This window comes from Podarcis erhardii (genome assembly GCF_964252035.2).
Source record: "Podarcis erhardii genome assembly, chromosome: 10".
In the NCBI taxonomy this organism is placed as follows: Eukaryota; Metazoa; Chordata; class Lepidosauria; order Squamata; family Lacertidae; genus Podarcis; species Podarcis erhardii.
The window spans coordinates 1,688,753-1,704,752 of record NC_138500.1 but is presented as its reverse complement, the minus strand read 5'-3'; the positions used below and the strand labels follow the sequence as shown (position 1 = coordinate 1,704,752).

The window sequence follows — 16,000 nt, the reverse complement described above, 5'->3', positions numbered from 1 at the left end:
TGGTGATATCCATCTGGGTGTTTTCCTTTCAAACAAATCCCTGTATCTTATCCAAACATCATCCAGAGATTTTCTAATTATATGATTTTTAAATCCTTTGTGAGCTTTTAGCTTGTCATACCATAAATATGCATGCCAACCAAATACATTATCAAAACCTTCCAAATCCAAAACATCAGTATCTTCCAATAAAAACCATTGTTTCAGCCAGCAAAAGGCTGCAGCTTCAAAGTAAATCCTTAAACCCCCCTCTCTCTTTTACATCTGTTAATAATTTAAACTTAATTCTGGGTTTTCCCCCCTGCCAGATAAATTTAGATAATATATTTTGCCATTCCTTAAAACAATTCAACTTATCAATGATAGGGAGTACTTGGAACAAAAATAACACCTTAGGCGATACATTCATCTTTATCACAGAAATTCAGCCCAACAAAGATAGTTTCAACCTTGTACAAATATCCAAATCTCTTTTGATATCTTTCCATAACTTTTCATAGTTGTCTTTGTACAAATGCATTTTTTTGCAGTCATATTTACACCCAGATATTTCACCTTTGTCACAAACTTCAGCCCTGTGGGTTCCTCTAAATTAAGTTTTTCATGTATCATTATTTCCCCCCCTAAAACTTTGGTTTTATTCTTATTCAATTTGAAACCTGCAACTTGTCCGAACTGTTGAATTATCTTCAGTGCTTTGATTGCACTGAACTCAGGGTCCTGTAAAGTCAATACCAAATCATCAGCAAAGACTTTTAACTTATATTGTTCAGTTCCCACTACTATGCCTTTAACTTCCTCATCATTCCTTATCATATTCAGCAGCACCTCTAGGACAGAAATAGAAAGCAGGGGGGGAGGAAGTGGGCACCCTTGCCTGGTTCCCTTCTCAATCCTAATTTCTTCTGAGACCACATTGTTAATTATAATTTTTGCTTTCTGCTCCAAGTAAATTGCATTAATACCACTTAATTTTTTTTAACCGATCCCCATATTACACAAGTTCTGTTTCATAAAACTCCAAGAAACATTATCAAAGGCTTTCTCTGCATCAATAAACATAAACATTGCTTTAGGATTCTTTTTTGCCCCTAATCTTTCCAGCACATTCCTAATATTATCTTTCATATGCCTCTCAGATAAAAAACCTGACTGATCTTTATGTATGTGCTTATTCAAAATCTTCTTCAATCTTGTAGCCAAAATATTTGCAAATATTTTATAATCCACATTCAACAAGGAAATTGGTCGCTGATTCCTTACTTGAGCTCTATCTGTATCTGCTTTGGGTATCAGAGTGATGAAGGCCTCTTTCCAGGACTCCGGTGCTTTGTCCCCTTTTAATATTTTGTTACAAACATCCATCAATGGTTGTATCAGCCAATCCTTAAATATTTTATAATACTTGGAAGTTAAAGCATCAGGTCCCAGTGCTTTGCCTATTTTCATTTGGGCAATTGCCTCTTCAACTTCTTGTCTTGTAACCAGTTCATTTAGTAGGCTTGTTTTGTCCGCTGGAATTTTCTGCAATCCATTTTTGTCCAAAAACTGTTCCATTTTATCCATTTTTCCTTTTTGTAAAGCTGCTTATAGTACTTTTGAAAACATTTTCTAATCTCTATTGGGTTCTCAATATTCTTACCATCCTCCATAATATTAATTATTGTACTGTCCTTCTGTCCCCAAGCCAATAATTTTCTGCATTTAGTTGCCGATGCAAAAGTCTTTTGTTTCATCAATATAATTTTTCCATTCAATTTCTTGGTTTACTATTTGTGAAGACTAAGATTGTAATGCTTTAATTTCGAGGGATTCCCACCATCTGACGAAGAGGAAGAAGAAGAGGAAAGTGTCTATTGGGGAACACGAGGAACTGTGGGTTTGAGGGAGGACTGGAGGACGGTTTTTGAAGATACAGATGAGGAGGAGGGTAGTTTTCCAGGCTTCACCCCCGCCGCTCCGGAGAAGGGTAAATTGGGGATGGTCGATTCTCCCGAGGGGGAGGGGGCCTTTGAGGAGGGGGTGGATGTCAGGGAATTTGGAGGCTGCGAAAGAGCTGAGGGGGAAGCAGAGAGGCAAGTACAGAGAGCCCACGCCGGTAATTAGCAGTTTCTCTTCCACATCAGAGGAGGAAGCTGGGAGGGGGGAGCCAGTACTGGGAACCAGCCACTCACAGAGCAGAGGAAGGAAGAGGCGTGGACTCAGGAAATGGGCTTGCTGGGGGAGGCGTAGAAAAAGTCAGACGATTCATCTGACTCCGAGAGATGAAGTGTGTTTTGAATTCTTGTAACTGCTTTGAAGCTTAGCAATAAATCTCTTGTACAGAGATGGCTGTGTGCCCGGAGCATTATCTCAGCTAGCTTGTCAGCACAACCCTTACATTAGCCATATATAATCCAAACATAAAAGGTACACACAATACAGTCCTTTTGATGTTGGAAGAATTGACCGCTAATGCCTCACAGTCTCGCAGCTTCGTTTAATCACAGGAAGCTTTTTGTCCGATGTGTCGCAGCTCCAACCCCCTCGTTCTCGGAGCTCAAAAACAGAACTTTCCAGGGAGGGGGGAGCCCACTTTTGACACCTGCCAGATTCCATGTCCTCAAAATGCTCGATTTGAGGTTTTTCCGGGGGTCTGCTTCGCTGGAGCAGTTTCCCCTGCCTTTGATATACCGAGGTCTCCTCCGATAAAGAGATCTCCGACTGTGATGGCGAGCGATCAACCAGAAGCCCTTCATGAAGCAAAGCTTTCTGCCGGCTGCTTTGAGGCAAATGTGCATCCCAGAAACACACACTGTGATTCGTGGTGTATTGCCATATCCATTGTTTTCCAAAGTTTATCACAATGTAGTCTAGAAACTGGTATAGGATGAGATCAATATATGCCCAGCCCTAATCCTCACTCATCACCAGAAATAGATTCACCCTCTCCCCCTCACTATCAAAAGGTAACTTACATCTAAAATTATACTCATTATTGTGGGACATTACCTTCATTATTTCATTACTATACAGTTTTACATATAAACACCAGAACAAATACATGACTCGCTTTGAAGATGGATTTTCTGCTGAGTTCATTGCTGTGAAGAAGAGTAAACTCTGAAAGGAACACGTTTCTCACTCCATACATTTAAATGGGTTCTCCACTCTGAGAAGAAGAAGAGGAGTTTGGATTTGATATCCCGCTTTATCACTACCCGAAGGAGTCTCAAAGTGGCTAACATTCTCCTTTCCCTTCCTCTGTGAGGTGAGTGGTGCTGAGACAATTCAAAGAAGTGTGACTGGCCCAAGGTCACCCAGCAGCTGCATGTGGAGGAGCAGAGACACAAATACGTTTCCCCAGATTATGAACTACTCTTAACCACTACACCACACTGGCTCTTAGATGTTCCTTAAACACTCCATTATAACTAAAGCACTTTCTGCAATCTTTCCCTTTAAACAGCTTCTACTCTTTGAGGGTTGATGGGTTTGTAGGGTGTCAACTGTTAAAGTTCTTCCTGTCCATGAGTCTGTAGATGTAGGATTCCACTAGGACTGAACCTCTACCTATTTTCCTGACATTTATATGGTTTGTCTTTTGTGTGAGTTTGTTGACATAAATCAAGGCTTCCACTCTGACTGAAGCTCCTTCCACAGTCCATACATTTAAACAGTTTCCGCCCTGTGTGTCTGCTGATGTGTTCTAAGATTTCCATTCTGACTGAAGCTCTTCCCACACTCCATACATTTAAATCATTTCTTACTGATGTGAGTCTGTTGATGTACTCTCAGGTTTCCACTATAACTGAAGCTCTTTCCACATACCATGCATTTAAATGGTTTCTCCCCTGTGTGAGTCCGTTGATGTTGTCTAAGGTATGCACTCTGACTGAAGTTCTTTCCACACTCGATACATTTATATGGTTTCTCCCCTGTATGAGTCCGTTGATGTATTCTAAGGTGTCCAATCTGAATGAAGCTCTTTCCACACTCCATACATTTAAATGGTTTCTCACCTGTGTGAGTTCGTTGATGTGTTCTAAGGCTTCCACTATCACTAAAACTCTTTCCACACTCCATGCATTTAAATGGTTTCTCCCCTGTGTGAGTCAGTTGATGTTGTCTAAGGCTTGAATTGATACTGAAGCTCCTTCCACACTCCATACATTTAAATGGTTTCTCTCCTGTGTGAGTCCGTTGATGTTGTCTAAGGCCTGCATTGTAACTAAAGCTCTTTCCACACTCCATACATCTAAATAGTTTCTCACCTGTGTGAGTTTGATGGTGTATAATTAGGTACGCATTTTGACTAAAGCTCTTTCCACACTCCATGCATTTAAATGGTTTCTCTCCTGTGTGAGTCCGTTGATGTTGTCTAATGCCTGCATTGTAACTAAAGCTCTTTCCACACACCATGCATTTAAATGGTTTCTCCCCTGTGTGAGTCCGTTGATGTGATCTAAGGCCTGCATCGTGACTGAAGCTCTTCCCACACTCCATACATTCATATGGTTTCTCCCCTGTATGAGTCCGTTGATGTATTCTAAGGTTTCCAATCTGAAAGAAGCTCTTTCCACACTCCATACATCTAAATGGTTTCTCACCTGTGTGAGTTTGATGGTGTATAATTAGGTGCGCATTTTGACTAAAGCTCTTTCCACACTCCATGCATTTGAATGGTTTCTCCCCTGTGTGAATCCGTTGATGTTGTCTAAGGTTTGAATTGATACTGAAGCTCTTTCCACACTCCATACATTTAAATGGTTTCTCTCCTGTGTGAATATGTTCATGTTTTCTAAGGGTTCCACTATCACTAAAGCTCTTTCCACACTCCATGCATTTAAACGGTTTCTCCCCTGTATGTGTACGTTGATGTATTCTAAGGTTTCCAATCTGACTGAAGCTCTTCCCACACTCCATACATTCATATGGTTTCTCCCCTGTGTGAGTCCGTTGATGTGATCTAAGGGTTGTATTGGAACTGAAGCTCTTCCCACACTCCATACATTCATATGGTTTCTCCCCTGTGTGAGTCCGTTGATGTGATCTAAGGCCTGCATTGTAACTGAAGCTCTTCCCACACTCCATACATTCATATGGTTTCTCCCCTGTGTGAGTCCGTTGATGTGATCTAAGGGTTGTATTGGAAATGAAGCTCTTTCCACACTCCACACATTTATAAGGTTTCTCCCCTGTGTGAGTCCGTGCATGTAACTTAAGGTGTGCCATCTGACTGAAGTTCTTCCCACAGTCCATACATTCATATGGTTTCTCCCCTGTGTGAGTCCGTTGATGTGATCTAAGGCTTGCATTGGAACTGAAGCTCTTTCCACACTCCACACATTTAAATGGTTTCTCCCCTGTGTGAGTCCGTTGATGTATTCTAAGTGTATCTCTTCGTCGGAAACTCATCCCACACTCCATACATTCATATGGTTTCTCCCCTGTGTGAGTCCGTTGGTGTAATTTAAGTTGTCCACTCTCACTGAAGCTCTTCCCACACTCCCTGCATTTGAATCCTTTCTTACCCATGGGAATCTGCTGATGTGTTCTAGGTTTTTCACTATCAGTGAAACTCTTTCCACACTTCAAATCCTTAAAAGGTTTCTCTCCTGTGAGTTTGTTGATGTGAGCTATGTGTGCTCATTCAGTGAAGCATATCCCACATTTCGCACATTTCAATGTCTATTCCTAATGAAATGAAAGGTTCCCCGTCCCCTGGAATTTTGACATTCTTCTGTATCACCTTCTTCAGAGTGGGCAGAGAGGAAGTCCTTTTTGGATTTCAAGGAAAAGAACAAAGAGAAAAGAACAAATCAATCACCATTTGCCCCTTCTCTTATTTCAACATCTCCAACATTCCCCCGCTTCCTACCCATGTCCCCAATTTTTAGGAAATAATAATAATAATAATAATAATAATAATAATAATAATAATTTATTATTTATACCCTGCCTGTCAGGGAACTGACATCAGAGCGAGAGGTGGAGGCAAGGCTCCAAAGCGATGCAGGAGAGGGGACCAGCAGGGGGGAAGGAATTGAGCGTAACACCAGTAGAGAAGGGAGGGAGATGGAGGATTCGGGGAGAGGTCTTCAAGACTCTTCACCCGAGACTAGTGGAGAGAGCACGGGCACGCCTCTGCCTACTCCTTCCTTGCGCAGAAGAGTCCCACACAGGGAGAGTAGGTGGAGACCTGGCATCAAACAGCTTCTATGCTGGAAGAGGTTCAAGAAACGCCCACTGACGGATTCTGCAAGCGACTGAACAGCCACGGAGTGAGGGCTGTCAGCCAAGGCATGGTTAGCCAGGCAATCTAGCCAAAAGTGATGGCAACTTATGCACAAGTAAGCCCTTATAACCATTACAGCAATCCGTCAGTCCCTGAAGTTACTTGTGCACAGGCAGGGGACCATGAGTCAGACTGGAGGTGCCGGCACCGCGGAGCAAGCTGCGAGTGTGCAGGATCTGGTGGAGAGGAACCGGGATTTGGAACAGCGTCTAGCTCTGCTGACGGCGCGGCTGGATGAAAGGCGAGCTCAGGATGCGCAGGTCAGACCCACCCCCATGGCAAGGAAGGTGCCTGGACTGGTACACAAGTTTGGGGGGAAGCCCCAGGACTATAACACGTTCCGAATGGAAATAGAGTATGCTTTGGAACTGCAGCATGATGACTTTGCTGATGATGCAGAGAGGGTGGTGTATATTGTGGGGCATCTGCAGGATGGGGCGCGTGAATGGGTCAGGCCCCTAATGGCCACGCAGAATGCTGCCATGAGGGACATTTGGAAGTTCCTTCAGGCTTTGGACGCGATGTATTCAAGCCAAGTAGAACAGAGTGTGACCCAGTGGGAACTGATGATTGGCAAGCAGGGGGACCTATCAGTTAGAGACTATTGGTCCCGTTTTGCGATGTTAATGGAGTGGAACCTAAATTCCCCGCTGTTTGAGGAGGGGTTGCTGTTTGAGGAGGGGTTGTCCCCAGCTGTGAAGGATGAGCTCTCCCGCGCGCAAAGCCCGCAATCTATGGACGAATTGACCAAAGCTGTGCTTGCGATAGGAGCAAGACAGGAAGCGCGCGCTTTGGAGAGGCGGGAAGGGAGAGGAGAGCGTTGCCCTGACTACCGCATTCCTGAGATGCCAAAGCAGCCTTCCCGGTCCGTTGAGCCAATGGAAATCGATGGAGCGCACGCGCGCGAGAGAGGTTTCAAACACCAACGAAGGACGCAAGAGGGAGGGAAAGGATGCCAAAAGCACCAAGAAGTGTTTCCTCTGCCAACAGCCAGGACACTTTGCCAGGGTTTCTCCACAAAGAAAGGCTTGGCAATGGATGGTGGGAGCCGCTGGTGGTGAGGAGGAGGGACCAGCGCCCATCATAGACTGTCTCAGCAGCAAGAGGAAGTTTGTCTGGACCGAAAGTGCCCAGCAATCCTTTGAAAGACTAAAGAAGGCGTTCGCTTCGGAGGAACAACTCCTGCACGTGGATCTACAGAAGCCAATGAGGCTGGAGACAGACGCATCGGATCGGGCCATTGGAGCGGTGGTGTTGCAGCCGGGGGGGGCCAGCACGCCAGGAGACTGTGCGCCTTTTTCTCGCGGAAGCTGAGCAAGTCGGAACAAAACTACACGGTGTATGATCGCGAACTGCTTGCAATTTACACAGCCTTTCGGCAGTGGAGAAATCTGCTAGTAGGAGCCCAGCACAAGATCCAGGTGTGCACGGACCACAAGAACTTGGAATACTGGAGAACGGCTCGAGTTCTCAACCAGAGACAGATTCGATGGGCACAGGAGTTCTCCAGGTTCTTCTTCGAGATCCGGTACGTGCCGGGAGAAGAAAATGTGAGGGCAGACACCCTGTCCAGGAAGCCGGAGTACACGGAAGGAGAGGGACCGCCGGAAGTGAGACACGTGTTCCCAGAGGAACGATGGGTGTGTGGGGGAGTGTTAGTTGGGAAACGAGAACTAACCGAGCTGATTCGCCACGACAAATTCACTCAAACCAGAATCAGGGAACTCAGGGAAGCGAGGGGAGACCAGGGAGGCTTTGAGGAAAGGGAAGGACTGCTGTACTACAAGGGGGCGATGTATGTACCAGGGGAGACCTTGAGGGAAAGGGTGCTCAAACAGCTTCACGACAAGCCAACAGCGGGGCACTTTGGTCAACACAAAACTATGTTGCTGGTTACCAGGGAGTTCTGGTGGCCAAGGGTGAGGGAAGATGTACGAGAGTATGTACGTGGGTGTGACCGCTGTCAACGGGCTAAAGGGGAGAGGGCTGCCCCGGCAGGGTTGCTGGAACCCTTACCCACACCGGGAAGACCCTGGGAGGTGGTATCTATCGATTTTATGACAGATTTGCCCAAGTCTAGAGGGAAGACAGCAGTCATGGTAGTAGTGGATCTGCTAACCAAAATGTGCCACTTCATAGCTTGCTCACATGCAGTAACGGCAGAGGAAACGGCCAGGTTGTTTGTTGACCACATCTTCAGGCTGCATGGAGCTCCTTCGAGGGTCATCTCAGATCGCGGGAAACAATTTACCTCGAGGTTCTGGAGGAGGCTCATGAACTTATTGCAGGTGGAGGTGGGATTCTCGACAGCGAGACACCCGGAGACCAACGGGCAAGCAGAGAGAGCGAACAGTATTTTACAGCAATACCTGTGCTGCTACATCAACGAGAGACAGAACAATTGGGTAGAGAGACTAGCGCTGGCCGAATTTGCGTACAATAACGCTGAGCATGTGTCTATGGGGATGAGCCGTTCATGGCTAATTATGGGTGTCACCCCAGGGCCTTTCCCGGGAGGGGGGAGGAAGGGGGGAGCGTGCCTGCAGCAGAACAGTTTGTGGAAGAAATGGAGGCCCTGCACCAGCAACTTAAGATGAACTTGGAAAGGGCCAAGGAAGTTTACAAGAGGCAAGCAGACAAGCGTCGCCGGAAAGGGGAGATTATAAGGGTGGGGGACCGGGTGTGGTTGTCCACCCAAGGGCTATCCTTTAAGGGAGGGTGCAAGAAGCTATGGCCAAAACGGCTAGGACCCTTTGAGGTAGCGCAGCAATTGAACCCTGTGGCATTCAGGCTCAAGTTGCCAGACAGCATGAAAATCCACCCGGTGTTTCATAGGTCCCTACTCTCACTGTACAGGGGGGAACGGGAGTTACGGGGGGAAGGGGGAGAAGGCTTCACACACCCGCAAGTAGAGGAGACGGAACTTCTGGGAAACTTTCTTTTATATATTTGGCTATTTCTGAGTAACATTTGTGAAATAATAGACTGTGGCGGAAAGGAAATAATTGGCTTTAGTAGAAAGATTTGAAGATAAGTATAAATATAATTTAAAGTCTAAATTTAAAGGTATATGGTTTTGAAAGTAAAGATAAAGTTAAAGGTAATATTGATAAATTTGAAATAGATTGTTAAGATGAATTATTCTTTTTTTTGATAAATATGGGAAGAATTTGCTGAAACAATGATTAAATTGGAATACAAAAAAGGGAGGTATGAGGACGTCTAAGACACAAGATAATGAAATGAAGTTATTTTGAATCTTGTATACTTTTCTCTCTTTTTCTTTTTTCTTTTGCCCTTTTTCTGTTTTTGTTTGTTTATGCTTTAAATGTTTTTGTATCTTGAAAATTTGAATAAATATTATTTTTTTTAAAAAGGACTATCTACAGAAACATTGTAAAATTAATGAATGTTAGAATGATGTTGGACAGAAATTAAGTGGTTCCCAGCTGTAATGTTTAAGAGAATATGAAAAAAAAAAGGTTGAGAAATAAGTTATAATTAATGGTGAGGATTTGCTGAGCTAATAACTTGAATTGGAATACAAAAAGGGGAGGTGTGAGGAGGTCTGGGAAATAAGTTAAAAGAAAATAAGCAATTGAAATTTTATGTGTTTTTAATTCTTTTTAGTTTTGTATTTTTGTACTTTTGTTATTTTTTGTTATTTTTGGTTTCTGTACTATTTTTGAAATGCTAATAAATATTCTTTAAGGAAAAAAAACCAGTCAATAGCCCTGGTTAACTCCACATTAATAGCCCTGGTTAACTCCACATTCCAGCAGGCCACCAGGGAATCAGCTGAAAGGCCATCAACATGGGATAAAGCATCCCCAATCATTCTCTGGAAACCATTTGGATCCATTATGTGGTGGGAGCGGACCATCCAAATCGGTCCCACCTCCCTTCAGAGGGGAAGGGTCGCAGAGAAGTCCAGTTGCACCAGGAAGTGATCTGACCATGGGACTTCTTTTGTTTTGCTTTTACCTAGTGTCAGATCATGAACATCCATAGAGGTAAACACACTAGGTCCAAGGCATGTCCGCGGCTATGGGTTGGGCCAGACTTATTCAGGGACAGCCCCATGGAGGCCATGCTTTCCACGAAGTCCCAAGCGGCCCCTTGTAAGGTCGTGTCGGCATGGATGTTAAAATCCCCTAGGACAACCAAGCTAGGTGTCTCCAGGAGAACATCCGCCACGACCTGAAGCAGCTCGGGCAGGGAATCCTTGGTGCAGTGGGGAGGTCGGTACACCAAAAGCAATCCTGTACTGCCCCTATTGCCCAATTTCCAGAACATGCACTCAGAAAACTGGGTCTTCCCAATAGGACGCCTGGTGCAAACTAATGACTAAAAATCACTGCAACCCCCCTCCCCGCCAACAAGGCCTGGGTTGCTGTGCATAAGAGAAACCTGGTGGGCAAGCAGCGGCAAGGACAGGCCCATCTGCTTCATCCAACCAAGCCTCTGTCACATATGCCAGGTCAAGTCCTCCATCCATGATCAAGTCACGGATCACAGTGGTTTTATGGATCATTGACCTGGCATTGCACAGCAGCACCTTCAGGTCGTGTGGGTATCCCTTGCTGATTCCAGTATCCGTCCGCTGAAGACCAGACCTGGAGGCAGGGATAGTCCTCAAACAATGACTAAGCCCGCTTCCTCGGTAATGACGTGGTCTGGTCTTAGCGTAACTCCTCCTCCTACCCGTGATCACTGAGATTGGTTGCCCCAGTACACACACACACAAACCCCCGTGGAACTTGCCCCAGCCATTTTGTTTGTTGGGACCCACTCCCAGGCAGCCCTGACCCCTCCCCTTAAAATCAAATTAAAACCTATACAAAAAACAATCTAACAAAACAATAAAACAAACAAAAAAAGAGAATGTTACAAACACACCATAATTAAATTAAACAAATTCCCACACCCAACTAAACACCCACCCCACCCCCTCTTACGCACAGCAAATGAAAAAACAATGTCATCAAATGATAGCAATGCATCACCACCCGTTCATAATCCTCACTCATCGTTAATAGCGCAGCAGGATCTTGGAATACAGCCTTTTCAAATCAATTGTTTCCTCACAGGAAAGGCAGCTGCTCTCTGTCCATGAACAGACCCTCTCTTTCTCTGGTCCATTGTTCCTTTGGACATTTCCCATCCTCTGCATCATAAAGACACTGAGATCCAGCGCCGAGGGCCTTCTGGCAGTTCCCTCATTGCGAGAAGTGAGGTTACAGGGAACCAGGCAGAGGGCCTTCTCAGTAGTGGCGCCCACCCTGTGGAACACCCTCCCTTCAGATGTGAAGGAAATAAGCAGCTATCTTATCTTTAAAAGACATCTGAAGGCAGCCCTGTTCAGGGAAGTTTTTAATATTTAACGCTGTACTGTTTTAAACATTTGATTGGGAGCTGCCCAGAGTGGCTGGGGAAACTCAGCCAGATGGGTGGGGTATAAATAATAAATTATTATGATTATATTATTATAATCCTCCATCCAGCCCTGTTTCCACCTCTAGATCTTCATGAGTCACCTTCACAGTCCCAATGGCCTCAAGAGGTCCAAGTGGACCATTTTGGGAGACCCAGGTCTTCGTCTTTTCCAGGGACTGTGGTCTGGGTCAGTCAAAGAACTAGTGAGAAGGCTTGGTGCTTGGGGTCAGCTGAATGGGTGCTCAGGGAAGCTCCTGTTCTTGGAGATGGACCTCCATCCACATGCCTCACATTGCATGGAGAGAGCAGGAGAAGCAGAAGGAAAGCAGCTGGCAAATGGGAAACACCCCACCCCAATGGTTCTTTATAATGATGATGTGCTGCCTGATCTCGAGCCCGTCTTCTGACACAGGACTATCCTAATCTGGCACTGAAAAGCAGGATATTCAAGGCAAAGGGATAACTGTGCTTAATGAAAAGTTCAACCTTGTAACACTGTCCTAAAGGATCTTCACTCGCTCTCAGTGCATTTCGGAGCACAATTCAAACTGTTTGTGCTGATCTTTAAATTGTCATGGTTGCATCTTTCAGGCAAGAAATGTATTGATCTAAAATATAGAGATCATTCCTAGTCTATTGGTTCAAGAAGGTTCTGGTGGTTTTACTCTGAGTGAGTCAAAGCTGGTGTTTTCTCCAGCTGGAACATTTTACCTGCTAAGGGAGTTTCCTTTCTGCTGAGAGCAGGGGGTGGGATCAGTTGTTATGAGATTATGCTGAACCTTCCTTGTTTGGGGAACCAGAAGAAGCTGGTTTAAACTGGAGTGAGCCAAGCTTGTTATCCAGTCCCAAGGTTACTCTGGCACTGAATTGTTTATAAATCACAGTATTGAAAGGCGCCTGGTCCCACTTCCTATTCTACTATTCTCTACTCTGCTTGTGTCTTTCTTACCTGAGTGCTGTTTTGCTATGCTGTGTTAGGGTTTTACTGTAAATTCAGTTTTTGGATTGTCATGCTTCTTTGCCTTCAGTACTAAATTTATCTGCTGAATGGATTTTTTGCTGCCTCTGAGTGTTTTTTTTTCTACTCTGCTAACTATATGTCAGTCTTGGAGATCATTATGGAGGAGCAAGATCTGAGACCTAAAGCCCTCAACCGCCTTGGCCCTGTAGACCTGAAGGAGCGTCTCCACGCCCATCCTTCACTCTGAACACTGAGGTCCTCCTCTGAGGTCCTCCCTGCAAGAAGTGAGGGTACAGGGAAGCAGGCAGAGGGCCTTCTCGGTGGTGGCGCCCGCCCTGTGGAACGCCCTCCCTTCAGAGTTGAAGGAAATGAACAACTATCTGACATTTAGAAGACAGCTGAAGGCAGCCCTGTGTCAGGAGGTTTATAACGTTTTATGTTTTCCTGTCTTTTATATGTGCTGTAACCTGCCCAGAGTGGCTGCGGAAACCCAACCAGGTGGGCGGGGTATAAATACTACAATCATTCTTATCATATTGTGATTTTTTGTAGTTATTTTGGAATTTGTACTGCAATATTAGCTCAAGAAATGTTATGGGTGGACAAAATCACAGGGTTGCCGTAAACTATAATCCTACCCACAAACTCTCATTCACATACATTCTGTAAATTTGGGAAGGTCACAGACCTCACCTGTGCTAATACTGGCAGTCTTTGGCCTGCACAGGCACACCCGGTGTGTAGAGCCTCCAGCCCCAGGCACTGTCTATCCTGAAAATGGGTCCTTTGACTGGGAAGATTCATGCAGTCGCTGTCATGGGATGCTGATGGGTTGTATCTCAGCTTGTCAGTCACTCTGACACTACCTAAAAAGATCAAGAGGAACAGAAATGCTTTTGAGGTGCAACTTCCATATCAATCCTGAGAGCCATTCCATGGACTCTGCACCCCTGTTTCTGATGACAGGTGTACATCTTCTGCATCCTCAATGAACCATGCAGAGAAGAGACGCTTAAAGATGGAAGCCTGAGAGAGAGGAAAAGGTTTCTGGCTGCTTCCTGGGTGGGATTGCGGAAACCAAGAGCCGCTTCTGAGAAGGCCTCCCCCCTCCCCTCTTCCTCTCTGGATTTCCTCTCCTCTCCAGGGGACCAGTGGGTGGACTGGGCAGAATGGCTGTGTCTGGACAGGGGAGAGAATTATGGGGTGGAAGGAGGATGGAGCTTGCAGGAAGGAAGGGGTGGGGGGACAGGACCCCCCACTTTCCAGGGATCCCTCTCTGGTCGCCTTGAAGGGGGGGTGTCGATTGCTGGGCGGGAGGGAGAAGCCAAGGCAGCCCATCCGGAGAGTCCCCAAGGAAGCCACGATGGAGACGTCCCCCCCAAGGACTGGTCTCTCCCTCCCCCTATTCTGAGCTTGCTTGCCCCCTCCTCCCTCCTCCCCCCGCCCTTGCCCCCTCCCATCCCGGAGTCTCCCCTGCACCCAGAGGCCCCCTTGGCCCGGCTCACCCCTAGCCCTGCGCCCCCCATCTCTCCGTCCCTAATGCCCCCCAAGATGAGCCGGGGAGGGACAGGGGGGTCTCTATCCAGGCGCCTCCCGCACCCCTTAACCCTTTCCTGGCCCGCTTCTCTCCGCGCCCCAGGGATGCCTGCGCGGGGGAAAGGGGGCCAGGGAGTCCTCGTGGGTGGGCGCCCCATCTTCGCCCCTTCGCAGCAGGCGTGCCGGGATCCCGGCCCCACGGAAGGCGCTTGGGGGAGCTGGAGGGGGTCTCTGGGTCCTTTTCTCCAGCCTCCCCCCCCCGTGGCCCCTTTACCTCTTTCTCCTCGCTCCCGATCCTCCCTTCCTTTCCTGCAACATCCACGGGGGGGGGGGATTTACCTGCCGCCCCTCCTCCCCTTTGAGAACGCGCCCCCCCTAGAGCTACGGCGCAGAGAAGAAATCCGGAGTGGAAGCTGCACTTCCGGGAGAAGAAGGGAGGTTGGGGGGGCTCACACCCCCATTCCCGGAGCAAAAACCGGATTGGAGGAGGAGGAAGGAGGGGTGGGACTTATGGGGGCGGGATCTGGGGTTGTGGGGGGGCGGGGTGAGAGGTGGATGTGCCGGGAGGGGAGGGAAAGAATGGGGGGGGAAGGTTTTCCCCCTCCCCTCTTCCTTCTGGATCAGGAGAGCGGGGGAGGGGCTGATCCCGGAGATCCAGCTGCAAAGAGGGGTCCCCCCCCACAAGTGCAACATCCTCCCCCCCCACCCCACGAGCTTAGATCCCTCCGTCTTTTAGGTCTTGGTGCTCTTCAAACCAGGAATGGAGGGGGGCAGCTAAACGACTCCCCCCCAATCCCAGCTCCCCACCCCAGCCTCTGACTCAGGCCAGGACAAGGACCCTGGACACAGGCCCCGTCCAGGCACAGCAGCCAAGAGGCTCAGCAAAGCAGCCGATACAATTGGAGCCAGAAGCGGATTCCAAAATCTGAGGGATCCCTTGGACCAGAAACAAGGAGACCAGCCAGGAAGAGGAGAGCAAAAGAGCAGCCAGTAGGTCTTGACTGAAGACTGTCGCCACAGGACTCCCACCTGCCCCCAGGTGGAACAAGATGGGAGCCCAGAACAAAAGAGAACCCAACTTTTATTAGCTGCTAATCCCCCATTGCTACACCCCCAAGACTACATCATGACTACATCATTGACCCATCACACAGAGGAGGGGTTCAGGGAGAAGGAGAAGAAGAGTTTGGATTTGATATCCCGCTTTATCACTCCCCTTCAGGAGTCTCAAAGCGGCTGACATTCTCCTTTCCCTTCCTCCCCCACAACAAACACTCTGTGGGGTGAGTGGGGCTGAGAGACCTCAGAGAAGTGTGACTTCTCTGAAGGAGGCCTGAGGGTCTTGTCACCTGTCCGGTTCCTCCTTTCCCCCTCCCCATGATTACTTTCCTGAAGACAAAGGGGGGAGTTCGCTGTTTCCTGCCCCCAGAGGGAAGGGCTGGTCACTGTCCTGTGTTTCAGTCCGTACTGAATCCACTTCCATTTGCAGGTCCTTTGTGAGTCTAGGACCATCAAGGTTGGCATGACAACTGGGTAGGGCTCACTGCGGACATGTTGGCTGCCTTGTGTCAAGTCTCCCCCCTTTGATAGTCCTTCCCTCATGGTGCAAAATAAAAGTTGAACGGTGCAGATCCAATGTACGGCTGATTTTGTATTAATTTATAACAGAAGTGTCATGTATGTCCTGTGTGAGTGTGTGTGTGTTGTTTGTACAAACTGAATGATTGGGGGGGGGGGTTTCCTGCAACACATGAATCCCCGTCCCAAAGAAGGGCAGTGCCAAAGAATGC

The 16,000-nt window shown here is 47.1% G+C and overlaps 2 protein-coding genes across 3 annotated transcripts in view; both read right to left on the bottom strand.

Annotated features, from left to right (window-relative positions):
- Window positions 1-1,807: 1,807 nt before the first annotated feature.
- The window catches only part of LOC309351988 (uncharacterized protein), a 60,567-nt gene continuing 46,374 nt past the window's right edge, over window positions 1,808-16,000 (bottom strand). Inside the window, exon 2 of the mRNA XM_081880234.1 lies at window positions 1,808-3,633. The gene's annotated coding sequence lies outside the window, so the exon portion shown is untranslated. The remainder of the gene's footprint in view (window positions 3,634-16,000) is intronic.
- On the bottom strand, window positions 3,627-14,580 carry LOC309351845 (uncharacterized protein). 2 transcript variants are annotated; one of them, XM_081879949.1, is made up of 2 exons: window positions 14,485-14,580; window positions 3,627-5,759 (listed from the first exon to the last, which is right to left on the bottom strand). In XM_081879949.1, exon 2 carries the CDS (start codon window positions 5,515-5,517, stop codon window positions 3,739-3,741), a length of 1,779 nt encoding a protein of 592 aa, XP_081736075.1. In that variant the 5' UTR covers window positions 5,518-5,759; window positions 14,485-14,580; the 3' UTR covers window positions 3,627-3,738. The 2 variants fall into 2 exon arrangements, with proteins under 2 accessions (XP_081736075.1, XP_081736074.1); XM_081879948.1 differs by lacking the exon at window positions 14,485-14,580 and adding an exon at window positions 12,425-12,765.